The 27,830-nt window shown below is 29.2% G+C and overlaps 3 protein-coding genes across 6 annotated transcripts; 2 read left to right on the top strand and 1 right to left on the bottom strand.

Annotated features, from left to right (window-relative positions):
• The first annotated feature begins 2,451 nt into the window (after nt 1–2,451).
• On the top strand, nt 2,452–11,196 carry WRKY47 (WRKY family transcription factor). 3 transcript variants are annotated; one of them, XM_083059669.1, is made up of 6 exons: nt 2,452–3,128; nt 3,242–3,301; nt 3,422–3,556; nt 6,656–6,760; nt 6,939–7,052; nt 10,214–11,196. In XM_083059669.1, exons 1-6 carry the CDS (start codon nt 2,883–2,885, stop codon nt 10,784–10,786), a joined length of 1,233 nt encoding a protein of 410 aa, XP_082915795.1. In that variant the 5' UTR covers nt 2,452–2,882; the 3' UTR covers nt 10,787–11,196. The 3 variants fall into 3 exon arrangements, with proteins under 3 accessions (XP_082915795.1, XP_082915796.1, XP_082915794.1); XM_083059668.1 differs by having other exon boundaries at nt 2,483–3,128; nt 6,608–6,760; XM_083059670.1 differs by lacking the exon at nt 3,242–3,301 and having other exon boundaries at nt 2,464–3,128; nt 6,608–6,760.
• A 1,907-nt stretch (nt 11,197–13,103) lies between these two features.
• On the top strand, nt 13,104–15,934 carry LOC109809053 (DHHC-type zinc finger family protein). The gene is made up of 9 exons (XM_020372273.3): nt 13,104–13,320; nt 13,408–13,521; nt 13,587–13,925; nt 14,023–14,091; nt 14,188–14,259; nt 14,366–14,494; nt 14,601–14,681; nt 14,920–15,081; nt 15,164–15,934. Exons 1-9 carry the CDS (start codon nt 13,138–13,140, stop codon nt 15,677–15,679), a joined length of 1,665 nt encoding a protein of 554 aa, XP_020227862.2. The 5' UTR covers nt 13,104–13,137; the 3' UTR covers nt 15,680–15,934.
• A 388-nt stretch (nt 15,935–16,322) lies between these two features.
• LOC109809860 (putative polygalacturonase) lies at nt 16,323–21,898 on the bottom strand. 2 transcript variants are annotated; one of them, XM_020373265.3, is made up of 6 exons: nt 21,157–21,898; nt 20,319–20,636; nt 19,834–19,954; nt 17,872–18,046; nt 17,656–17,726; nt 16,323–17,250 (listed from the first exon to the last, which is right to left on the bottom strand). In XM_020373265.3, exons 1-6 carry the CDS (start codon nt 21,172–21,174, stop codon nt 16,556–16,558), a joined length of 1,398 nt encoding a protein of 465 aa, XP_020228854.1. In that variant the 5' UTR covers nt 21,175–21,898; the 3' UTR covers nt 16,323–16,555. The 2 variants fall into 2 exon arrangements, with proteins under 2 accessions (XP_020228854.1, XP_020228855.1); XM_020373266.3 differs by lacking the exon at nt 21,157–21,898 and adding an exon at nt 20,922–21,129.
• Between the last annotated feature and the right edge of the window lie 5,932 nt (nt 21,899–27,830).

Below are 27,830 nucleotides of genomic sequence, written 5' to 3'. Positions count from 1 at the left end.
AAACGGACAATAGCAGGTAAAAATATATACATTTCATTAGACAATCTCAGATAACTAACTTGATCGTCGGAGTCTTTTTTGCAGGTACATCCGAGACGCTTGGAGAAGGGCGACCAATCTCGAAGACCAATCTCAAAGACCAATCTCTCATGATCTCTAGAGAGACCAAGATAGAGAAGATGATAAATCTGACTTGAAGGACTGACCTGATTCTGGTAAGAACAAGTTTGATATTTTTGTGGAAGATATTCGAAAAGAAAAAAAAAAGAGGTGAAGAACTTAGTGTCAAAGTCTCATAATAATTAATCTAATGGACAAAATTAAGATGGAGATGATACGTTGATCTAATCATAGAGCTAAAAGCCTTGGTTATAATGATTAAAAAAATGAATGACTTATTAAAAAAGAATATTGGTTTATATGAATAAACTCTTTCATAAGCACTTTTTAGAAGAAAATAATGAGAAAAATGAAATAAACTTCTCCAAAAATTAAAATTAACTTAAAAATAAGTTAATTTATACAAATTTTCTTATATTAATTTCTTTAAAAGTTAACTTTTAACTTGCGAATAAATTAATTCTATCTTATGAAAAATTTATTTATTTTCTTATTTTTATAGTATTTGTAGAGAAGTTAATTTATTTAAATATACATGTATTACAAGAAATATTACATATAGATATAATATATATATATGTATGTATATATATTTAACAACCCGTTCTGGGCTATTAAATCAGTCTTTTGTTGGGCTTTAGGCCTTCTGATGTCATGTCTTGTTGTTTCTATGTTTGTGAGCTCCTTTTTTTTTTTTTTTATAATGAAAGTCTATTTCCTTGTTTGTATGTCTCAGACGAAATTAGATATCTAAAAGTAAAAGTAATTTTTAATGATAAATATTGTGTTAATATAAAATATGTATGTAACATGACATTTTTTTTGGTAGTGATGTGCTTGAAAAAAAAAAAAACCTCTAGCTAGCTCATTCACGGCTTGACCACTTTGTGCAATAATGTCGTAAGCTGTTGCTATCTAAATAAATACTGGAAGGAAAAGGGTGGCGTGCGTTATTCAGCTTTCACATTAAAAAATAGAATTTAAAAGTTACTAGAATGATGGTAAAAGGATCACGACTTGATGGTGAGTTGAACACTTATAGTCTATGGAATGGCATGTTTGTCAAAGTAATCGAAAATGAAAGATGAATATAAAATGAAACCTACATAACCTGGCATTGACTTGAAGATAGCCATGTGTTACATGAACGTGAGATATCTAGGTTCAATTATATTTCTTAATATATAGGGCTAATTGTTCCATCATTCTCTGCCATCGTATAATAATAGGTTTGTTGTATGTATATATGACTATTTCTTAGTCCACGAGGTGACGAGGGGATTATCAAAAGAAAATCCAGCTATCTCTTTTAACACGTCAAGTGCCACGTCCAAAACCATTTTAGTCATTGACTTAATTTTCCACAGCTTGACCAATTAACTCTGATTTTTTAATTATTGAATAAATAAATATATATATATATATATATATATATATATATATATATATATATTTAAAATCCCTGGTATATAGTTTATATATTGAGTTTTATATAATTAAAATTTATAAAATAAATATTTTAATATAGAAATTATATTTTATATTTATAATAAATAATTTAAATTGTAATGTAAAGTTACTTTTTATATCTTGAAAATATTGGATAGTTTTTTCATTTTTAATACTATTAAAAAATTTCTTATATAAGTAATTAAATAATCATTGTATTATTCATCTCTTATCTTCCATAAATAACTAAACTAGTTTGTTTCAAAGAAAAAAGTTAAAAATAAAACTGTAGTCGTATGAAAGTAAAACTTGAATGTATGCAAGTTGAAATATATATATAGAATAAGTTTTGATATGCTAACTTATTTTTTTATTTATAATATCATAATAATATTGTTTAACGGAGGAATAGAAGTGAAATGTTAGTAAAAAACTTATCTTATTTTCATTTTAAATATATAATATTTTTTTAAAAATGATGGGGTGTAAAAAGTTAACCAGAAAGAATTAATAATATTAATGTACTGCCATATGATAACTTATAACTTTTGTATAGTATATTAAAATATACACTCTTAGTAAGAATAATATAATATAATATAATATAATATAATATAATATTTATATATGATGTTAAAAATAGCTGAAACTTAGTGAGGGTAACTGTACCCACAAGCTTGTTTATGAATATGTCCAGATTAATTTTTTTTATTTTTAATAATTTTCTATTTTTACTTATGAATTTGAGGCTGGTTGTGTGGCTGTTATGAGTCGACTTCATCAAGTTCGCATTATGTATGTTGGCCTTTAACGAATCTTATCTGGAATGAACAACTCTTATCTATTGGTTAGGAGTTAGGACTTAGGATACATCTTGAAACTAACTTATATACGAAGGGTGTAGTTCATGCAGTTAGCTCAGTAATATATATATATATTACTTTAATTTTTGTTTATTAAAGAAAATGTTTAAAGATACTTTAGTTAAAGAATTTGATAAAATATTATGAATTAAAAATACCTCCTTTAACATATATAGTTGTAGATATTTTTATGGAGATATATATTTCCAGCAAGTATATTGTTGTGATTGAGTAACCTCCCCGTCTTGGGTAGCAGTAACAGTACTAGGAGTATAAATTAATAAATGAGAAACAGTCCAGTTTTCAAAATACAGGTGAAAAGTAGAGTTATCTCCCTCCATTCTCACTAATTAAGTCACCCTCGGATGGAAGGAGGCAATAGCACACATAACACATCTTATATATGTTGAAAGCATCTTTAGCGGAGTTGCCACCCTTTTCTAAATTAATATGGAAAACCACCACCAAATGCAACAACCACTCTGTGAATCCACGACCATACTCAGATCCACCGGTTTCCTCCCTCACAATCTCACTCTAGATCCCACAACCGCCATCACCGGAGAGTATGCCGCTGATTCTTCCATCAGAGAAGTTCACTTTCTCTCATCAAGTTCACACCACACTCCAGACAGTCACATGAATATCTCTAAAGACCATGGATCACCAACTCTTTTCACTCATCACGTAGTAAACGTAAGTTTTCAAATTAATGTTTTCATGCGCTATATATATGGATTCTAATATGCCACCAAATATTAACTCTTCTTTATGTCCTGCTATATATATATATATACTATTTAATACAGACCACGCTGAATTTAACATCGTCAAGTTCATCAGCAAATGATGAAGATCATACAACTCTGGTTTGCATCATATTATGCGCTTCAAAATTAAAGAGATGCTGAAAATTAAGTTTGGTATTTTTGTTTTTAATAAAAAAAGCTTTTGGATGTTGAATTTGTTTTATTTATTATTATTTTCAGCACAGTACACTTCGAACGGAAGTATCAATACTAAAGGAAGAAAATTGTCAGCTGAGAACTATGTTAGATCAAATCACCAGAAATTACCACCAGCTACAATTGTTCGCTGCTATGCAGAAACAAAAGCCGCATCAGGTAGCTAGTTCTATATACATGTTGACCAGGACTCGATTATATGTCAACTTTAGCTTCATTAAATTATACATCTCAAGTTAAGCTTACAATGGAAGAAAACACAAAAATATGTTCCTATCACTAGTCAATATGAAACTAAGACTCTTTTTCACCCTTGAGTTATGCTCACCTGATAAGATCATATATTGTCTTAGAAATTAGAAAGTGAATTGAAATCTAATTCAATTCTACAAAATTGGTTTACAAAATAAAAATTATTTTTTATTTATATTTTTTAATTATCTTATTTTAGTTGATGTAGGATTTGATTTTTTTTTTCAATACACTTTCTCTTGTTCAATATTATTATTTTTTTAATTCTAGAAGTTTCTATTTCTATCTTTTAAAACTTTAAATCGCTTCTGGTGTTTTCAATATGAAATATTTACTTGAATTTTGACATGATTAACGTGTGACAAGGTTACAAATTGATCCTCATATATGAAAAAGTGACTTAATAGATATATTTCAATGATGCATTTTTCACATATGAAAAAGTGACTAGGTAGATATACTTGAATTATGTATTTTCTAGTAGTTAAAACATAATTGTGTTAAAGTTATTATTCAAACAATGTTATATATACAATGAATATACTATAGCACAAATGAGTCTTTTACATTAGTATTAGTTAAAAAGTAATATTCTAAATTAATTAAAGAACAATATATAGATGAATATAGATATGTAATGATATAAAGTTTTTAATCGTATGAAAAAATATTCGCCTATTTTTCGGCGCCCCACCACCTTCCCCAATACCAAACCACGCTACAGACTTTTCTGGCGAACCTTCTCCCCAAACTCGCTCTTCAACATGAATGGCATCGTTAACTTTCCGCTTGTGAAATCGATGTAATATAATTGATAAGTTAAATTATAAGAGCGTTTGTTTCATAAATTAGAACTTCTTTCTCGAAAATGTAAGTATAGAAATTTAATATTTATATATTTGTTATAAGTTTTGAAAAATTATTTTTTAAAAAAGTTAACCTACCATATTTTTTTACCTTTTTATTTTCATGTTGAGGGATGAAAAAATAATATTCTTGTGAGAATATGAGAAGTTATATTTTAACATACTAATAATTTTTCTTTTTTATTTTAATTATTTTAATTTTAAAAATATTTCAAAAAATATTAGAATGCAAGCACACATTTTCTAAATATGTTTTAGAATAACATTTTAATTAAAATATTCTTAAAAACATGATTTTTAAGAATAAATTTATAATTCATAAAACAAATGTTTTCTAATTAATTAAATATAATTGACATTATTTTCAAAAATATTATTGCATCATGTGTTACAGTAAGATGAAATATTCCGTTGTTAAATCTCGTTTTTTTTCACTAGTGGTACTTACATGCATGATATCTTTTAAGTTCTTATTTTCATTATATGTTTTGAAGTATTTTAATAGTCAAAGTTTATTTCTTTATATATTTTCATAAATAAAAGTACTTTTGATTTATGCTTTTGAGGTATTATACATATACTATACACAAGAAAAAAAAAAATTTAAGTTTCATATATAATAAAGTTCCTAGAACATGCTAGCAACCCTTTGACTACGCCTTTATTTAGAGGGAAAGTTAGAGAAAATGGTGTTTCTTTTATAATTAAACAACAGTAATAAGTTAGATGAATTTTATTTACATAGAACTTGTAAAGAATAATACCAGAAAGAAAAATGAATTAATCACCAATACACTACCGGTATAAAATTTTTTTACATTGGTAGTCAATCAGAACCGTTAATAGTACCTTTTCATCTGCTCATTTAATTAAATTAAAATAAAATATATACTATTAACGGCTATGATTGATTATCAGTGTAAAAAACTTTACACGTTACACTGGCAATGTATAAGTGATTAACTTAATAAAAATTACACATATGAAATATTTAAAGAATAGGAATATGCCATTTTACTTTTATGATGAACATGCCATTTTTTTTAATCTTTTTCCCCAACAATTTGCGGAATTGTTGAATGACTGTGGGTGGGATTGATAGGAAGGGTGAAAGGTAATTTAGTTTGCTATGATATGGGGCATATAAGAAGTTAGAAATGATATATTGTTTAAAGATAAATAAGTAAATTTAATAGATATTATAGATCTAACAAAAATTAAAGCTTGAATTTGATTGATGACCAAATGCAAGAGCTACTTACTTTTGAGGAGAGGTGGAGGACTTTAATTTATATCATTAGATAATAATACACTTGTTGTTTGTTGTGAGGTTGTCATGTATTTTGATATATGTTTTCGATGTTTAATTAAGTATGTTTAAGAGAATGTGATTTATGTTACTACACGATCTTTATATTTTTTTATGATTTGTATGAGTATATATCATGATTTACTGAAAAATCATATAATTTTTAAATTTTTAAAAAAAATTATGTATTAATAATTTTTAATTTAATAATTAAATTATTTAAATTTAATATAAAATATAAATTATTAAATAAAATAAATTTATCTAACTTATTCCTAAAATAAGTCATTCTCATCTCAATATATTTTTATTTTTATTTTTCATCTTATTATGTTTAGCACAGGCAAGTTTACCAATCACTAATAATTTAATCGGTTGTCTTATATACTGTCAACTATAACAAACCTATAAATTAACTCATTCACTTTCATTTAGCTTATTCACTATCAGTGATAAATTGTCAACTATCAATAACTTATCTGCTAGAATTTGCCGACCATAGCTTAATATGTAAGAAATTTATACATACAAACATTATATAAGTTATAACCCGAAGTGCTGAACCTATATTTATGCAACAGAAGGTGGAGACAAGTGGAATGATGTGTGGTCAACTTTTATTGGACCCATGATCATGCACCAAATTAGACACTAATTAAAGTTGTTAGTGACGATAAAAATATGATCAAAAATTGAATTTTCAATTTCCTCAAACAATTCATAGGTAATTAATTAATTGTATAAAAATGGCCATCATTGAGTAAACGTAATATTGGAAAACAGGCTCGTCCTGATCCTGTAGAAGATGTTCCTGAACAATCATCTTCACAGAGTTGGGGATCATCCAAGAATCTAAAGTTCGAAGAATCCAAGCCTAGTGAACATCCTTTCAAAAAACCCAGGGTTTCCGTGCGTGCAAGATCAGAAGCTCCTCTGGTAATAATTTAATTGTTTTAATTATATGTGCTAGTTTATATTACGCATATTCTGTAAATTGATTGTAAATGGCTAGATAATTAAATTTAAATTTCCCCAGTTAAACCTACTTACCCACACATTTATATGTATCTATTATGGATAAAAAAAAATGTATCTAATGAATGTGCGTTTTCAGATTAGCGATGGATGTCAATGGAGAAAATATGGACAAAAAATAGCGAAGGCTAATCCTTGTCCCCGTGCCTATTATCGTTGCACTATGGCCGTAGGATGCCCAGTTCGTAAGCAGGTAAATAACTTTCATTTTACTTTTTTATTTTTTATTTTTATGAAGTTTTACTTTCCTTTTACTTTAAGGAAGACGAGATGATAATTAATAAGATGTCAATAGGTTGAGTGAGCCTACTATACTAAAAGTTCAAACATAATTTGTAAAAAAATTAAAGAATTTACATATAATTAATTGTATATATTTAAATCATCCTAATTTAAGCTTGAGGGTTAGTTGGCTTGGTTAAATAATATGAATCTTATTGAACTTATTTATTAAAAGGGATTCACTTACTTTAAAAGTAAGTTTTTGTAGACTAATTTCATTTAATAACTCATGTTTTATATTAAATTTTAATGATTCAATCATTTGATTAAAAGTTCTTAATGTAGAAATTTAAGTCTACAAATTTTTAAAAGATTTAAAAATTATATGATATTTTATTATATAAATTTAAATTAATGTATAAAATATTTTTATAATTATCTGTCAATTTAAATTAATGAAACGAAGTATCAAATAGTTTTCAAAATTTATACATTTGGTTTCTACATTAATAACTTTTAATTTAACAATTAAATCATTAAAATTTGATGTAAAATATGAGTTATTGATCAGGTCAAGTCTACCAAAATTTATTCTTAAAGTAAATATAAATTTAATCTTTATTGTGTTTTTTTTATAATTTTTTTTATATTTTTATAAATAAATAAACAAATTAAGATTTGAAAGGATAAAAAAAATAGTAGTAAAAATAGGAGATTTTAAGAAACTTTCGTTCACCAATTTAAAATATTGATACTTCAAAATTTAAAACTACATGAATGATAACTTTTAAATAAAATCTATTAAAAAAATTATAACTTTTAGGTAATACATATATGCAATAGCTTTTATTGTTAAGTACATAAAAATTTCAGCTAACTCATTTAAATAATTAAAACTTAACTTTAAACAAAAATTTATTTATTTAGTTTAACAAACAAATTTGATTGAATATTTAATGAATTGAATTTGAATAGTTTATAGATAAGTCAATTCATTTATATCCATAAACACCCGTACATCATGATCATCAAGGAACAAAATAAATATATTTAAAACTAAATAATATTTTAGTCTTTTAATCTTATTTTTATTTTATTTTATTTCTATATTTTATATTTTAAAAAAATTTATTTTAGTTCTCAATCTTTTAAATTTTAGTTGATATGGACTTTCCGAAAGCAATGGTCATTTTTAATTTAGAGAAAATATTTTGAATCTTTATTTGACATTTAAAGCATAAAATTTATTTCGTTAGATCTATCAACAACAAAAAAATTATTGAACAAAAAGAAAATTATTGAACTCAACTGTTAGTTTTTTTTTATATACATCTTAACGACGTAAAGGCAGGAAAAGAAAAAAATAAAAAATAAAAGATAACGAAGTACTTAGATGGATAAAACCCATACTGTCAGACAAAAGACTAGGGAGTAACTCTTGGGCCAGCATTCCGGATTGTGTATCTTCATCTCAAATAATACTATTTTTTTTTTAAATTACCTAAATAACATATGTACAAATTTATTTTCCTAACTAACACCATTTACTGTTTATGTTCAGAACGGGCCATTCTGAAACTAGAACAGGCCGTTCCAGATTCAAAATTAGCACATAAAAAGTGGAACCAGAACAGGCCATTCTGGCCTATAAATAATTTTCTTTTTCGATTTTCACTTATCAAATACCAAAACTCAGAAATTAACATCAAATAATTAAATTTATTGAATATTAACATTATAAATATAACTAAATAATTTTATTAAAATTTAATACAACAATAAAGATCAATGGTGGCTGAAACTGAATTCATGACCAATATTTGGATATGTCTTCCTAGTGTGACCAGAGGTGTGACCATGTGAGCAAGAGATATAAACTTTCTAGAATTTGTCGCAATCACACCACATTTCATTTAGCCTTACTATAATTCTCTCAGCGGGTCATGCGAGCAAGGGATATGAACTTTCTGGAACTTGCCGCAATCATACTACATTTCATTTAACCTTACTATAAATCTCTCAGCAGGTCAAACTTCTCTTGGATGTTGCATTTCTTCCAACTTTGTGGCCAAATCTAGAACTCAAAAGAACTTTCAAGGGTCGGCCAAAGTCCAGCAAGATTAAAACAAAGATGAACATTAGAGAACAACATAATCGTGTAAAAAATTGTTCTTATTGTCACACCCCCTAGTCACACTAGAAAGACATCCAAATATTGGTCATGAATTTAGTTTCCGCCACCATTAATTTTTATTGTTGTAATGAATTTGAATAAACTTATTTAGTTATATTTATAATGTTAATATTCAATAAATTTAATCATTTGATGGTAGTCTCTGAGTTTTGGTATTTGATAAGTAAAAATCGAAAAAAAAATGATATAAATCTGTAGGCCAAAACAACCTGTTCCGGATTTAGAACGGTCCATTCTGGTTTCACTTTTTGTGTGCTAATTTGGAATTTGGAACAGCCCGTTCTGATCCATTCTCTATGTGTTGTTTTTTAATCTAGAACGGTCCGTTCTGATTTCAGAACGGCCCGTTCTGAACGTGAACAGTAAATGGTGCTAGTTGGGGAAATAAATTTGCACAGTTACTGTTTGGATAATTTTTCAAAATAGTATTATTTGAATAACAAATTTCCATAAAAATGATCGTGTGAAAATGAATTCAACTAACAAACAAAATATTAAAAAAATAATAATATCAATTTATGTTTTGGTTACTTGTGTGATTTATCTTTCACTCAATTCTTCCTATATTTTTAATTCATTTGAATTCAAACATCAATTAAGATTCATAATTTTGTGAATTTAGTGAGATACATTTTATATTTTAAATTAATTAAAAAATTAAAACTGTATCTCAAAATTAAAAACGATCACTATTATATAAATATTAAATTGACTCAAATTTAAAATATAAATAACTAAGATAAATATATTTAAAAATAAAAAAAAATTAAATAAATTTTAAAAATAATATAAATCTAAAAATATAATTTAACCTATATTTAAACACCCATTTAATTTGCCAAGTTTTTTACATGATATCTGCATGGCTTTTCTTTCCCTTTTTTTTTATATCGGATAACTTTCTTATTTTGAATAAGAAACTGTATGCTATTGTAAAGGTGCAAAGATGCATGGAAGACATGACGGTGTTAATAACAACCTACGAAGGCAACCACAACCACCCTCTTCCACCTGCAGCCACAGCCATGGCCAATTCTACCTCAGCTGCTGCAACCATGTTCTTATCATCTTCAAGTTCTACAACTAATAACGAAGCACTAAACAGCACTAGTGTAGGAGTCTTCTCTTCGATGCCCTGCAGTATCCCAATGCCAACACTCTCAGCTTCTGCACCATTTCCCACTATCACTCTTGACATGACCACCAACCCTTTGCAACTGCACCAACATCCATTGCATGCAGCTGCTACTTTTCCTCAGCTACTAGGACACCCCGTAATGTTACCCCAAAAGATGTCACATCCACTAGGTCAACGACAACCTTCGTCTATGATGGAGACAGTGACTGCAGCTATTGCTTCCGATCCAAGCTTCACTGTAGCATTGGCAACTGCGATCTCATCGATTATTGGAGCTCATGGAAGCAGTGATGGAATAAATAACAATAGCAATGGCCAAAGTGTTCCGCTTCTTAATGGGATACCTATTTTGCCTGGATCTACGTCCACTTAGTTTTCGCATCACAATTGTGCATGCACTGGTATACTTGAATTTTTTTTTTTTTTTTTTTTTGCCTAGTTTGCATCTCAGTATATATTATTTCCCAGTATAGAGCATTGAAGATAGGAACATGGTTTATGTTTCTTAATACCAAGAAAAAAATATTATATGGAAAAGGAAAAACATATTTCTAGAATTCTAACCAACAAACAAACTGTCGCGAGAAGAAAAAAGGTTTGTTGAATGTAGATAACATTAAAAACAAAAAAAAAATACTGATGTATTGGACAATCGCACTATGAATCGGCGTGATTTATGTTGCGATGATGCGGTGAAAACTATTTTGGTGTATTTTTTTTTCAGTTTGAATTTCTTTTTTAGTTTTATAGTTTTATTTATTTTGTCTTTTAGTTTTTTTTTTTTTTAGTTTAAAGCATCTTATTTTTCATTATCATTTGTGTTCTATATTGTGATGATGTGACAAATACTAATTTGAAATGACATTTTTAACATGATTTTTTTGTGTGTTCTATATTGTGTTTGGTTTTAAATGCACAATTGCAATAATTTTGGATTGTTGCTCTTTGACAATAAAGAAGAATTAAAGATGTTGATCGATTAAGTTTATAGAAGGATTAGGTTGTGATTAATTAATAGGAGCACATGTCATCTTTCTTCTTGGGAGGAAGAAGAAAGTTTAATAAGCTATAGTAGGAGCTTTCCTTTCAATGATCATTTTATTGTGCATACAAATGAAAGGCGGAACTATTTACATCAATGAATCGAAAATTTTAGGAGAAATATTTTTAGCTAGGTATCCTAATTATATTACAGTTGATTTCAAGATTCGTTGTAGTTTTTTATTTTTTTTATTTTTTTACTTTTGGTTACTATTTTTCACTTGAATTCTTGTTGTATGAGCTATAAAGTTGTGAAACTTTCAATGAATAGATGAAGTGGGATCTAAACATATTTCCTACATATCACATATAAACATGTGTGATTACTATTCAAGTGTTGTTTGTCATCACTCGTTTTACACATATGTCATATATGTCATTTGAATAGTTGTTACTATTTTTCATTATTTTAATAATAAATCAAATCATTTGATCCAAATCAATTCAAATATGATTAAATTGGATTGATTCAAATTAAACAGTAAAAAATGAAAAAAAAAATTAAACTAATCCAAACTATTTGTAGTTTATCAAATTAAATAAAAAATATAAATTAAATTTAATCTAATCCAATTCATATCTACTATCTTGATGTTAACTAGCTTGTTGGTCACAATATTAAATACACTTAAACCAAACTACGAAATATTTAATAAATCCATCAAAATGATAATAAAAAAATAGGAAATATTTATTTCCAAACTATACAATTAGTAAAATTTGTAATTCCGACTCTTCATGATGAATAATGAGTGTATTTGGAAAAGATTATTTTTCCACTTTTTAGCTGTATTTATAGAAGACAAAAGTTGTATGCGAAAAAAGTTAGTTGAAATTTATTAAAAAAAATTCTTTTTTAAAAAATAAGTTATTTTTAAAGTTGAAAATTGATATTTATGATTATTTTTCAACTGTTTTTTTTTTAATTTGATTTACTACATAAAAATTGTTTTCTTTTTCATTATATTCAAACGAAATAACACATCTCAAAATCACTTTTTTACAAACTTATTTTAATAAAATTTTATTTTGCTTATAATCGATAATTAAAATAATCTAATTTTTACAATTTTTTCAAACACACCTGAATCATAAATTCATAATCACCGATTATTTTGTGTTTTTAATTTAAGTTAATTTTATTTTTATCATTATTTTATTCACTAGAAATAATTTGAATTAGTTTATGAGGGAATTTATTTTTGTTTAATTTTAATTGCCCGTATTCGACTTTCATAAATTTTCAATTATTAAAATTAAGCCTTTCTCTTTCATTTCAAAATTTCATCCAATAATAAGCACAAAAATAATAGAAGTGTGATACAGCATCAATTTGTATACATTCCCAAAAGAAAAACACATAAAACATTTGCATAAAAAATAAAAGTAATAATCTTGTTACATTTATATATATATACACGTTTACCATTTTATACAAATGAACAATACATTACAATGTAAAGAATGATAATGACACATAAATAAAGGCCCAGTGGATTTGACCCAATGAAGAGCCCAGCCCATGAGGATCAGGCCTGAAAGTGGAGACAATTAGAAAGGTCCCACAAACTTTGTCTTTTGTGTGGGTAAGGCAAAGAAAGCCACAGCCCACAATTGTAATTTGTAATCACTCATGTCTCATGGAGTGGTATCCGTTGGATGTAGAAAGAAAAGGGAAATCTAATGAAACCCAACCCAACCCAACCCCTATCGAGCCCGGTCGAGTTCAATTTTGAAAACAAAGACTCGACCGTTGAGAGCCAAGTTGACTTCAAACTTAGCAACTCTAATACCTCTCTTTCCCCCTCAAACCCACATTTCACCATGAGACGCCATGGATGGCAACGCCCTCTCCACCCTCTTCAGGTAACTCCATTTTCCGCTTCCCTTCCCTTTTTTTCTAACCACACACCACAAACGCATTCATCTTGCGTTTTCAACTTGTTCTTGCAGTTTGTGGGCGCTGCAGTTTACGCATTTCTGGTCGCCTGTTTCTACACCTTCCTCGGACTCTTCCTCGGAAACCGAACCGCCGAGACCACACTCACCCTCGCGTTTTCCCTCGTGGTACGTCGTTTTTGCTTTCACTCTCAGCTCCGTTTCGTTTTCTGATGCCACGTGTTTTTGCGCAGGCGGTTGCGGTGATGTTTCTGTTCGTGAGGTGTACGGCGATTGACCCCACCGACAGAACCAGGTTCAGGAAGAAGAAGAAGAAGAAGGCCAAATCGAACGCGATTCCCAAGCTTAATTACGGCTTCATACTTGGCCAGATTGTGATGAGGTTTTTCAGGAGGGTGGAAAGGAAGTTGCTTAGGACGTTCATTAAGAGGAAGTACCTTGATCCCTTGAAGATAAGTCCCCAAATGGAGCCTCTGTTACCATTCCCTCTTGTCATGAAGGATGATGATGATGCCATTGCCCCTGATCTCAAAGAGGATGACATCTCGTTTTGTGCACTTTGTGATTTTGAGGTTCTTTAATTACCCTCGTATTCATATATATGATGTGTCACGTGCTACTTAATTTTACCATAACTAACCTGTTAAATCTAACAATTATGTGAACCAGGTGAAGAAGCATAGTAAGCATTGCAGGACTTGCAATCGTTGTGTTGAAGGGTTTGATCACCATTGCAGGGTAGGTACTATCACTATGTGTTATGTTCAGTCATTTCTTGCCACTCTTTGGTTATTGTCATGTGAATAGGATTGAATTGATATTGCTTGTTTCCAGTGGCTGAATAACTGTGTTGGGAAAAGGAACTACACGACCTTCTTTCTTCTCATGATTTTCGTTCTGTTGATGGTCAGTACTCACTAGTGAATAGACTCTTTCAGTTTTAGAAACGGAAGTAACTAGTGTTCAATTAGGTTAGTTGAGTTGTTTCCAACATTGTTTGTTACGTTTGCAGCTTTTCATTGAAGGAGGGACTGCAGTTGCTATATTTATCAGGTGCTTTGTTGATAAAAGGGGAATAGAAAAGGAGCTTCAGAGGAAGCTTCATGCAGAGTTTCCGAGAGGAGTTCTTGCCACCATATGTGTAAGTTGTTTGAGTCATTTTGGGACATTTCTGTATTCTGCGCCAGGCTTAAATTGATGAATTTAACATGCTTTTGATTTGCTTTCATCTTCATGGAATGCTGCAGGTGTTGCTTCTCTTATTGACAGCTTATAGTTCAGCGGCATTGGGGCAGCTTTTCTTCTTTCACGTGGTTCTAATACGAAAGGTAGTTTTCTTTTCTTGTATGCTCTGAAACTATTAGCGATGATATACTACTATGCTTTGATATTTAATAGTTAGGACAAGACGTGCTTTAGTAATCAGTCTGCCAAAGTGTTTAGAATTAGAAGACAAGTGCTTGCTTTTGTAATCAGTTCGCTAAAGTGATTTGCCTTCAATTTTTAGCTATATCCTTGTACTGCAATATTTGTTGCTATTGAATCCTGTTGTGTATGTGATTCAAGGGAATGAGAACCTATGATTATATCCTAGCGATGAGAGAAGAGAATGAAGCCATGGAATTGGAATCATTGGATGATTCTAATTTCTCTTCAGATGAGAGTGTCGATTTTGACTCACCTGAAAAGCCAACACTAATGTCAAGGTTTCAATGCAAGGGAAACCAGGTAAGAATCAGATATATTGCTTCATTAAATGGCATGATTCTGACTCAAAACTTACAGGGCTGTTTATTTTTGAGCTTTTCAGAGCTCACCTAGGTTGTCCATCAGGATTGAAGGAGAAACTGAACCTTCCCCCTTGATCAAGACAAAGAAGTTCCATGTAAGCATTAATCCATGGAAACTCATAAAGCTGACCAGAGAGAAAGCCATACTGGCAGCGGAGAAAGCCAAGGAAAAGCTTATGAGAGAAAAGCCAATGGGGGAACATAATTCATTAAAACCTCTTCCATTGGAAACAAAATGCGGACCATTGATGAATGCGGATAAAAATATGGACACTGAGGATTTTGGCTCTACACCTTTTATAGCAAAAGGGATACTTACTGGATCGCCAGGAAGGATTTCAAGCCCAAGAAGGAGATTTTCTGCTGGCTCACCAACAGTGTTCTCTAGCAGCATGATGGCATCCCCACACTACAAATATAGAAGCAGTTTCGACTTGAAATTAACAGGTGTGTCCAGGGAGCTCGAAACACATATTTCAAGGCAGGTTTTATGTTCTGTTATCAGCAAAGATGATAGTGTGCCATCCCCAAGATAAGCTCTGTATTTTAGAAGTTGAGATTCTCAACCTTAGAGAAAGAGTTGTTGATATGTCCATTCTTCATGCCCATTTTCTATATATCATTAATTCCTTATAATCTATACATGGGATGGTTAATCTTTATGTAACATGGATTTCTGTTTAATTTACACATGGGGATAGTTCCTATTAGCCAACGAACCTGTAAGTATGGCTTCATTTGATCTGTTAATTCTCTCATATAATGGAAATTCAATCGTTATTATTATTCAATTTTATCATAAAGACAGTTATTTTAAACAAAGCTTTATGTACTCTTTACTTCTCAGCAAGACAAGAACCCGAGAAAGTTCCTCCTCTCTACTCGTCCTGTATGAAAATGAAAACCAACTAACGACGAAATCGTGAAATCATGAAATCGTGTTTTATTAGGTTGCTGAATTCCTTATTTAATAAATGGTTGCTAACTTCAATAGCTGCTGCCTTCCCCCCACCCCCCATAATCTAAAATATTCATCACATTTGTAACAAACAGGAAAAATATCAGAGTAACCTCGGCTCTATCGACAATGAACGATAATCTTGCCCTTATTTAGTTTTGAATTATCATTTTTCTTTTTCAAAATCATATGTAGCCTAGCTAGTAAAGCAAGACATGAAATCATTCAAATTCATATTTCTGATAAATCACTCAATTATTTGTTACTGCACACAAATTACAAGAAACAAATAAAACAATCATCTCTCGGTATCATTCTGCGGACAGACAACCACAGGATCAGCAACACCATTCAACTTCTTCTGTTGGGTAAAATTTGTCCTGTTGAAAAAACTCACGAATCAAATTTTAGCTATAAGTGAACTTTGGCAGCTTCATGTTTTAAACTCCATAATTTACCATGACAGTAACCAAGCACCCGAATTTTGATTACTCAAATTCTTTAAGTGGTTTGGTATATAGTAACAATCTGAAATATGCTCAGGGAATATTCTCTCTTTGAGAGGCTCACAAGCTTCAGGTGAAACCAAGTCAGAGTATCCTTTAACGTAAGAGCAGTTCCATGGAATTTTTGATCTCACATTCAGGGTGATGTTTGATAGGCAGATATTGACAAAGTTGTCCCCTTTAATACCCTCTATAAGGCCAGCACGTTTGACTTTTTCCCCTGTGACATCCTTGATAGTAATTTTTTCTATTACCGGTAAAGCATTTGGGTCACAAGTGTCATCTGGATGTTCTCCATATAAACCAGTGAACCTAATAGCAATATCTACATTAGCCAAGATCATGTTAGAGATATAGACATTTCTAACATAACCACCCCTGCCAGGAGAAGTTTTTATTCTAATGGCACTTCGTGAGTCAAAAACGTAAATATCTTCTGCATGAACTTCTGATACACCTCCAGACATCTCACTTCCAATAGCAATCCCTGCACTCGTTGTTTTCCCAATCAGTCTGCGGATGTTAATATTTGTACTGGGTCGACCAAAGGAAATCCCATATCCATCCCATCCGCTTTTGATGGAAATCAGATCATCACCAGTGCTTATATAACAGTCTTCAATGCATACATTGTCTGAAGAATCTGCAAACAATTAGAATGTGTATATGAGAATATGACAAGTGCTTTGAAAGAAAATTGGTAAGGACATTGGTGCAGTTTTAAGTGTCAGTTAGCGGGCACAGAAGTCAACTACAGTAGGAGATACTTAGCTTTATTTCTATGAACGCAAGCATCTCCACCAACACAACAACAATAGCTTAATCCAGCTAGGTGATTAACGTATTGCACCACTTTTTTTTTACAAATTTAGTCTTCCTTTGGTCCATATGAAAAATTCCCTTTAAAGCAATTCATGACAAGTACTTGATATCGCATTAACACTAACTAAAAAAAACATTTGGTTGTTGAAAATCAATCAAGAATACTTATGCATTGTGGAATACACAGGTCAGGGTATGACTTTCCAGCTCAAGGGAGAAAAATCACCTGGATCAATGCCATCTGTATTTGGTGAGCTTTGAGGAGCAAGGATTGTGACATTCCGAATTATAACATTGCTGTTCATCCAGAAAAACAGACTTAAATCTCCTCCTAAATCATGAAAGTTTCACTATTGCATAGTTCTAAAATGGTAATTTAAGTGAACGAAGTTCAACAAATAAGTATGGAAATATAAATTCAATTCTTCTTAAGGAAGCAAACCTGCAATATACAGGGTGAATAGTCCAAAATGGTGAATTCAAGAAAGTAATATTTGAAATGAGAACCCCAGTTGAATTCATCAACTCAACCAAATGAGGACGTGTGTAGTCTAGTGTTTTGTTCCAAAACTTGTTCCACCAGACACTCCCTTGACCATCTATAGTTCCATTGTTACCTTCATTGGGATACCCATGGCATCAGTTAATCAATTAATTGAAATTAAAAGTAAATAAATAAAAAAACTTTATTCACCCATTACAGGTGCATACACATTGGAAGGGAAGACAGACATGGGAATGAAAGAGAGAAAAAGTAATAAATGTGATAGATAATTTTTCTTTTTTTATCAACTTGTTACAAAAAAATGTAATCTTAATATTACTATATCTAGAATAGTCTATTAAAAAAGTTTTCCGCACTTTTATAGAGATAATTATGTCATTATATATGTTAAATTTAAGAGTTCACATGTATTTAGATAATAAATCTATTCACATATCTAAATTTATATGTATATTTGTATATTATTGAAGGTAAAATTGTCTCTTTCAAATTTTTTTCTCAAAACTATATAGTTCGGATCCAATTTTTTTTTAAAAAAACTTTTATACTTTTTATAATTCAAACATTTTCTATCAATTATAAAACAAATTTATTAGCTTTTAATAAATTTAATTACGTCAATTAAACACACAAATAATCTTTATTGATTATTTGAAATATAATGATCTCCCAATCTTAATTTTATTTTAATATTACTGAATATAGGATAGTCTTTAAATTTTTTCCTGCTCTTTCATAGAGATAATCATGTCATTATACATGTTAAACTCAAAGGGTATCTTTATATCTATCTATGAAGAGGTACTCTGGTTAATAATTTATTTTCTATTTTAATTTTCTACATTAAATTTCAGTGATCCAATTATTAAGTTAAAATTTTTTAATGTATAGGTCATGTTTATAAATTTTTAAATTTTTTAAAATATATGATATTTTGTTATATAGATTCAAATCAACATATAAAATATTTTTATGATTATCTGTCAATTTGAATTAATGAAATGAGGTATCAAATAATTATCAAATTTATTAAAAATTTGTAGACTTAATATATGCATCAAGAAATTTTAATTTAACGGTTAGATCATTGAAATTTGATACAAAATATGAGTTATTGAGTTTAATAAGTTCATTAATACTTATTCTTAGAGTAAGTAGATCTTCCATCTATATATAACATCTATATCTATAACTATATCTATATGTATATCTATAATTGAATTATTAAAGGTTGAGTAATCTACTCCTAATCTTCAACTCAAAACTACATGGTTTGAGCTTACTTTTTATAAATAAATAAAAAATGCCTTTTAGAATTCAAAGGTCAACCAACTAGCATGAAAGGAAGATAAAGATAAAGAACTGAAAAGGGTGCAAAATTTTGGGTGGGAAAAAATCATGATTGATTGAAATATATGCATAGAAAATAATTTCTTGGATGAAAATGTGGTTGGACGGATACGGATTTTATTTTCATTATTGTATCACATCGGACAAGTATAAAATTTATGTTTTATCACCATCTTTGTCAAGTATTAAGTATATTTATACCTGTCTAATATTCGCTCAGAACTTAATTAAATATTTTTTGTAAACAATATGACAAATAAAATTTTTAATATAGAATAACAATTACAAAATTATATTAAATTTCATTTAATATAAATTTAAGATAAAATAAAAATTATATAAATATCAAGTAAATTTTTTTTTAAAATTATTTCTAAAAATTTAAAATAAAAATGAGACAGGTATAAGCATATCTGAATTAATAAATCAAATATTATCCACATCCATCTTTATTTATGCTTAATCAAATTAGATATCCTGTCAAAGTCATGACAAGTTAAACTACTATGAGTTTAATTTTCATCCTTAACCTCGTTGAAAATTACCAACCTGTTATGACAACATCAGTCAAATTGCGCCCATAAATGAGGCTTTTATGCCTTCCACCCGGCAACTCCCTTCCACGACCGTATGATGGTAGAGGATCCACAACTGGCCAGTCGTCAGAGTTCTGTAACAAGCATGATATGGCATTTAATTCACTTGTTACATATCATAAATGTGACAGTAAGGTCAGCACATATAACATAAATAGATTTTTTAAGCCAAAAATTCAACAGTAAAAATAAATCTGCATCGTAAATTAACACATATATAGCTCAGAAAGTACATATTAATTAACTATAAGAAAAAATTGCCAAACTGATTAATATGCATAAGAAACATAGCTTAGGAACATTGTGTCTTTGCTGAAAGTGACATTTTATCATGTCATAATTACATTGCAGACAAGCCAGCAAAGCAAACACATTTGGCAGATATGCTAATCTTCCTTTTCCTTGCATTTTACTATATTATTACAATGAGTAGCTTACCGTTGATCCAAGAATTACTGCATCTTTGTCCAACCACAAAGTTAGATGGCTGATGAGATCAAAGCTTCCAGTTAACCACTGGCCAGCTGGGACAAAAAGTTTGGCTCCACCTTTGTCCGCAAATGAATTTAGGTAGAAAATGGCATTTTGAAATGCTTTTGTATTGAGAGTGATCCCATCACCAACAGCTCCAAATTCAGTAATACTGACGCTGTGAGGTCGGATTTCCTTCAAGTTTATCTGATTGCAGCACGAGCTGCTCCACACTGTCCATGTGCTACAACTGAACAATGCAAGAACCAGAAACACATCCACTAACTGCAAGAGAAACATGTCACCATCAGTTAGAAAAGTCCTCATTGTTGAAAACATAAACTTTTATACAACCTTGAGGACCATTTCACATGCTTTTTCAACTCTAACAAGAACAATATCTTTAGCAATACAAGAATGATAGAAGAATTTCAAATTGACGAGTTGAAAATCCACTCAGATCAGCTACATTTCTCCAAACAGTTAAATAAGCAAGAAGATATTTTAAGCTACAAGGAAAAGCAACAGAAAAAGTAGAAAACCAAAGGCCAATCAGTTTTCATTGACCACCTCTTCAAGCATGAGTGATAGCAAGTTACACAAATTAAATTACACTAAGGTAGACAGAGGAGAATCCATGAATGCTGTTCTTGATCTGTGTAAAAATTTTGCTCTTAGATCTTACAATCCTACTACTCAACCCACTGCTAAGCTTGACAGTGGAAACCAAAAAGTAACATTGGATTGAGACCTCTCAAGGGGAAAGGTAGAGGGAATAAAAAGCAATAACCAAACACAGACTCACAGTTGAAAGTCTCTTCATATGAGTGAGATCCACTTGTCCCTTTTGACCAGAGGCAAAGCTTTTGAGCCACCCTCAATGACTAATTTGAAATGCTCCTAGAGAGAGAGAGAGAGAGGAATTTTGGTTTATTGATCAAATTGGTGAGCAAGAAAAGAGTGTGATACTGATACTGATTGGATGGGTCATTTGAGAGTGAGAGAAACAGCACCACCCAACCCAAGTAAAAATCATTGACAGAGACTGTTGATGCCCCTCAAAAATTAAGCAGTAGGACCCCCTTCTCAGTGTGTCTCTCTATCTTCTTCAAAACTCTTTCTCTCTCTACCATTGTGAAACCAACTCAACCCAGAAGGGCACCAACAGCAAGCAATGATTTTTAATACAGGACTCGGTATGAAGAAACTTCTCCAATCGGTGTCTGGTTTTGGGCTTTTCGAAAAGGGGAGAAAGAGACGATTTGAGAGGTTTGCGTGAAGCGTTCACCACTTCCGATATCTTTCTTGTTTGCGTGTTTCTCGGGATGAATAACGTATGAATCTAGGATTTTGATCGCAAATCAATTTCCAGTTCGTGTGTAGTATTTGATTAATCTATCTTTTTCAAACACTTGGCTACGTTATATGTTACTAATCAACGGCTCCATTCTTTGGTGTTTGTTTGTGGAATGCGATTTGTAAGCCAAACAGGGGAAGACATGAACCATACATGTGCAAGCAAGAAGAAAGGAACAACAGGACAGATTAGCCAAAAATACCAAAAACCAGTTTGCATTCAATGTCTTAAAATAAAAAATAAAAAACAACTCGTAGAATTTTTTTTTCCACTTATTTTAATTAATATACTTAGCAGTTATTTTAAGCAATACTTTAATCTCTGTATAAATATTTCGTTACCAAAAACAAAGTCTCAGTATAAGTATTTTATATATAATATATAATTTAAGTCAAAAATATATATTTAACAATATTTTACCAAATTAAATTAATATAAAATACTAATTTTAAGTTTGAAGATCAAAATATAATAAGGATTAATATGTTTTTAATTTTGCCCACTTTTATTGAATAAACTTTTTACTAATTTTGATCTCTGAAATTTTGTCCATTTTTACTTTTTAGTTCTTGTGAAGTCTTGACTTAAAAGGGGAGAGAAACTTCCAAAATCAAAACACTTATCTTTCTTTTCTTAGGTTCTTAAGAGAAGATCTATGAGATTTGGAGCTTAATTTGTGGTGTAGTTGCAGAGCTTGAGTTGTTGAAACATGGAGCCCTTTTCCTTCTTATTATTTTCTTCTACTTTGAAGTATTCCAAAGCCTTTAGAGGAAACAAACCTTGCAGAAATCCAATGCTAGCGTGCTACAACGTCGAGGGTAGATGACCAAATTTGGTCTTGGGGTCTTCACAAAAGTTTTAGCCTTGGAAGTTAGCTTTCCAATGACGTTGGAATCACCTAAAAAAGAGGTCTAGAACTCTAGTTATGACCTGTTTAGTGAGCAAAGGTCAAGCTGTCACGATTTAGGAGAATTGTTGCGATTTTTACCATTTTTAACAGGGTAGATGAGGGAATTAGAACCTGAGTTACGCATGAAAGTTGTAGAAAATCTTCTTGCCTTTCATATGAGATAAGGATGAGCATGATAGGAGTAGTAAAACTTTTTATGTGTTGTTTTAAGTGAAGGTTGTCATTTCACAATAAGTTATTTGATTAAGTTGTAAGTTGTTTTAATTGCTTAAGTTGATTTATGTTGTTGTTTTCTTAAGATGTCAATGTTGTAAAAATATGTGTTATTTAAGTTGTTTAAGTTGACATGATGTAAATTTTAAAGTGGGGTTGAGTAATATGTTGTGAAGTTGTGTAGCTGTGTTATGATTCTATATGAACAATGTTGATGTGTTGTTGAGATGCATGTTGATCATAATGTTGTAAATGAGTTGTGATGATGGTGATATGAGTTGAAAAGTTGTGTGTTGATTGAGTTTTTGTGTTGAAAATTATAATGAGTTGCTATGTTGTTGAGTTGTGTTGACCACTTTGGAATATAAGAGATATTTTCGAAAGGTGCATATCCCATTGTGTGGATATTGCATTGTGGTACTTCGAGAGCTCAATTTGTTAAAAAATCTTTCTTGGGAAGTTGACCCTTAAAGTAGATATTGTGTTGTTTCTCCTTTAGGACTATGTTGATACTATGTGTGGGCAAGGTCGAGATACACGTGTATGAAGTGATCATAGTATAGGGTCAGGTCAAGTTATACTGATTACAAGTGACCAATGGAGTAAAGTACGAAGTCGAAAACTTAGTTCCTAACCTAGTATTGGAAGGTTGTAGTCTTTGGAGGATAGTTAGTGGGTTAATCTCATAGGAGGCTTGGTTAAGCTAGCTAATGTTGTGATAGGCCTGTACCCAATTGCTCTATCTTGACATTAGTATTATACTTCATTGTTTAAGTGACGACATCCGAAAAACTAAGTTGTTGTGTTGTGGATTTATATCCAATTTACTATTGATCTAGCAAGCCCAAAAAGATCACCATGTGTTGTCGGTTCAGTAGGATCAAGCCACTTAAACTGTTCACTTTGCACTGTAGGAGATCTCCTAGTTAAAATGAATGACAACGCATCTAGTTGCTATGTTGAACATATGATGTGTTTAGTTGATTGTGTTGTTCATATGTTGTGTTGAACTATGATGAAATATATTGTTGTGATGAATCAGAATTGGATTATGTTGAACTGTGTTATATACTATGATGTTTTGTTACTATGTTGTCAAAGATGAAATGATGATGTGATGTTTTTGTATTGTATATATGTTGTTTCTTTTTCCTAGCTTACCCTTACATGTTTCCATGTAGTTTGGATTATGATGATCATACGTGGTATGAAAATAGAACTGGTAGGGGTGGCAAAATGGGCTAGCCCGGACCGTTTTGGCCCGGCCTGCCCAAAAAGGTCGGGCCGGCCCAGGCCGCCAATAGAAAACGGGTTGGGATAGCTAACCCACCTCGCCTAAGGACAAGTTAGCGGGTCGGCAGGCCAGCCCGCATACCACAAAAAAAAAATATATTATGTTCAAATAAAAAAAATTGCTACAAATAAATAAATATAACCATATGAAATTAAAAATGCATACATATTATACATAATATATGTTCAACAAAAGCAAATTACAAATTTATAACAAAATCAAATAAAAATTAGTCTACTTACACCAAAATCAAAACCAAATTATAAACTTACAAATTACTAATAAACTAAAATTTTGATAGTCCACAAAACAAGTCCAAAAACAATTAATTAACTTTAACTTTCTATTTCAAGAACATTAGAAGCTCCCTTAGAAGAAGTTGTTTCTACTTTTTTGTATTGATCATCTTTATCTTCATCTTCTGTATCAAAATAAATTAAACATGAAAAAAATTAAATATAAAAAACTAAAGTATGCAAGTTGACAGGTTGTGACGGGTCAACCCGTTATTTGGCCCAACGGGCTGGCGAGTTTGGCAAGTCAGCGGGTTGAAATATTGGGCCCGACCTACCAATTTTTGGCAGGCCAACGAGCTGGCCCGTGGGTCACAACCCATTTGCCATCCCTAAGAACAAGGATAGGGCTAGAGTGTCATAGTAGAAGCCACACAGTGACGTTTGTAGCAGGATGTTTTGTTGACTACCTATTGGAGATGGATTTTTGTGTAGATAGTTATAGTTGTTTGACCGATAACTTAGTTGTATATATATTTATATTTACATGTGCAAGACTATTGTATATGATTTTAAGATAGTTATTGTATTGTATACTATATGAACCATGACAGGTTTAGGGTTTAGGGTTTTTCTTTCTATTATCATTTTTTTAATTACAATTTTTTTATTCATGAGAAAATTTTCAAGAACTAAAGTCAAATAAAATTTATTAAAGAACTAAATAAAAAATATATATAAAAATAAAATAAAATGGGATTTAATTTTTAAAATAATAACTTGATTTTAAAAATATTAATTAAACTTTTATAGATAATAACATACTTATACAAACAATAATCAAAACTTTAAGAAAAAAAAAACTTCAACAAATAATTTTATTTTTATATAAGTTATGTGTGAAAAAAGTAAGTAAAGAATTAAAGATAAAGAAGAGAAAATATACAAATTAAATTATTTGATAAAGAGGGGAAAAATTAATTAAATTGTGTATTCAAATTTGTGATATAAGACTATTCAGAAATAAATTATTAATATTTTATGCCAATACATTCAATGCATCTTGGTTTGTAATTTTTTATACTAAAATATATATAAAAAAAAACTTGTAATTAAAATTTTATTTTTAATTTTTTAATTAAATTTTTCTTTTTGTCTATTTATTTTTGTTAATTGAAAATTTTGGCATTTTTATTTCAAAGAAAAGACATTTAGTCTCTCTAGTTTTAAAAATATGTAATTTGATCTTCATGTCAAGTTAACATATAAAATTAAGTTTTAAAAATATTTAAATGATAGTAACATTTAATAACAATATTTAAATATAAAAAATATAAAAATAAAAAAGAATAAATTATTTAAATAAAATTTTAATAAAATAAATATCAATCATTTATTAAAATAGACAAATAAAAATCTTTTTGTGTAATAATTTTAATTTTTATTATTACATATCGTGTCATTTAAGTGGTGCTAAGTCATTAAATAATATCAAAATTTAATAATTAACAAATATCAAATTAATAGTAAAATTAAAATTTCATACTTTTAAAATAGGATAACTAAATATTTCTCTTTTAAAATAAAAGATCGAAATTATTGATTGAAAAAAAAAGTACAACTTATTTTTTTATATATAACTTTTGATAGATATCATTTAAAGTATTTAATATTTTTAATTTAAAATATTATTGGATATTTTTATTTTATAAATCAAATTAGGTTGAATAACTTTTTTTTTTATAAGAATATAATAGGGTGTTTACTTTTTAAAGTGTCGTTTTTTTTTTCAAAAATAACAAGTGTCAAGTTCTTATCATTTTAAAATTATTTATTGTCTTCTTAAAAAAAAAGAGAAAAAGATAAGAGTTGCTTTTAGTTTACTTTTAAACTCTTTTTGTTTTAGTGTATTTAAATAGTTTAAATTTGGCCTTTGACTTGTCGTTAGGACTATCATATATCCTAAAAAATTTCAACATCATACAACTAGAATTTAATCACATTTCGTACATATGATAGTATATGCTTTTAATTAAATTTATATTTAAATATTTTATTTTTAAAATATATTGTTTTTATATATAGCGGTATTTAGTACAAAGATTTCTATATCTCAACTAATTATAAATTAGTCTAAATATGATTTTTAAAGCAATTAAAAAATCTAATCATTTTATTATATATGATAATTTCTGCATAGTATAAAATAATTTTATATTAAGAATGTATTTAAATTAAATTTAAGAAAATTAAATGAAAACTATAACGAAATACGTTAGTTATAAAACGAACAAGTTAGGGCATTAGAATCTCTTCCTTTTTTCTTTAAAAAAAGAAAAAAGAAAAAAGAAAAAAAGAACTATTATGTTAAAACAATATTGATATGATCTCTTATAATTTTAACTAATCTCTTTCTTACTTTATATTTAAGGGGATCCATCTCACCACTTTGATTAACACTTTAGAAATAGGAGAGTTGATTTAGCTAAAAATATATAAAAATTATTTTTTTTTAACAATAGTATTCTCTCACTCTTATAATGATTCTTTATTTTACAATGATTATGGTTTAAGATTTTTATATATAAATTAATGACTATAATAAATATATCATTTATTAATACAATTTTATTAAAATATTAGTAACTTATTATTTCAATAAATATATTATTTTTAATTATGATTGTTAAATAATTTAGAAAGAAATAAACTAGAAAAAGTTTATTAATATTAATATTATACTAAAAAGTAACATTATTCATTTTAGAATACTTTTTCAAATATTAAAATTACAATTATTGTTGAACGATTAATATATTTGGTTTTATAAAATAAATTATATAATTTTTTATTTTTGAATTTTTATCAATAATAAAAAAATGCATTAATAATCGTTAAGGATATAATAGAAAAATATATTTAATGTTTGAATGATATTGTTAAACTAATTGAAACAGAAAAAAAAATTAAAACGTTAAACTTAAACAAAATGAAAATGAGTGAATATAAAATTAGAATTGGACCGAGACGGGGTTAGTCATTATTGGGCAAGCTAAAAATAAGAAAATGAGTTTCGTCGTTTATTCAGTGTCCCCATTCCAAGATCATGATAATAATAATAAGTGATAATAAATGAATATGCAGTCCACACAAAGTTCATGAATCATGAGGACCATCTCAAAGTTTTGTGCAAAGTTAAAACACATTATTGTGCAAAGTTCATAAAATAGATTTGACATAACTCGTTGTTTTTAAACTAAATATAAAAAAGTATAATCTAATTAGAAAATATATATGAACATTTGAAGGAAATAGTAGCAAATATGAACCTAAAAATATATATATTTTTCTTTACATTCTTTTAGTTTTTATACATAAAAAAAAAATATTTATACTAACGGCCGGGTCAGACTATTTGCTTACTAGTCCCCGAATGAGAGGAGATAATAGGACAGATCTTCCTATTTTGTGA

The sequence above is a fragment of the Cajanus cajan genome, chromosome 7, assembly GCF_000230855.2.
Source record: "Cajanus cajan strain Asha chromosome 7, NIPB_CcT2T_4, whole genome shotgun sequence".
Classification (NCBI taxonomy): domain Eukaryota; kingdom Viridiplantae; phylum Streptophyta; class Magnoliopsida; order Fabales; family Fabaceae; genus Cajanus; species Cajanus cajan.
This window is presented reverse-complemented; position numbering and strand designations above follow the sequence as displayed.

Excerpts from the sequence above, each read along its gene's own strand:
- LOC109809860 (XM_020373265.3), bottom strand. Across the intron at positions 19,955-20,318 it reads CAGTAATTCTTGGATCAACG|AACTCTGACGACTGGCCAGT; the intron begins GTAAGCTACTCA and ends TGCTTGTTACAG. Across the intron at positions 17,251-17,655 it reads TACAGATGGCATTGATCCAG|ATTCTTCAGACAATGTATGC; the intron begins GTGATTTTTCTC and ends AATTGTTTGCAG.
- LOC109809053 (XM_020372273.3), top strand. The coding sequence starts at position 13,138 with ATGAAACCCAACCCAACCCAACCCCTATCGAGCCCGGTCGAGTTCAAT. Across the intron at positions 14,092-14,187 it reads GGTTTGATCACCATTGCAGG|TGGCTGAATAACTGTGTTGG; the intron begins GTAGGTACTATC and ends GCTTGTTTCCAG. Across the intron at positions 14,495-14,600 it reads GAGTTCTTGCCACCATATGT|GTGTTGCTTCTCTTATTGAC; the intron begins GTAAGTTGTTTG and ends GGAATGCTGCAG.
- WRKY47 (XM_083059668.1), top strand. The coding sequence starts at position 2,883 with ATGGAAAACCACCACCAAATGCAACAACCACTCTGTGAATCCACGACC. Across the intron at positions 3,557-6,607 it reads AGAAACAAAAGCCGCATCAG|GCTCGTCCTGATCCTGTAGA; the intron begins GTAGCTAGTTCT and ends ATTGGAAAACAG. Across the intron at positions 6,761-6,938 it reads CAAGATCAGAAGCTCCTCTG|ATTAGCGATGGATGTCAATG; the intron begins GTAATAATTTAA and ends GTGCGTTTTCAG.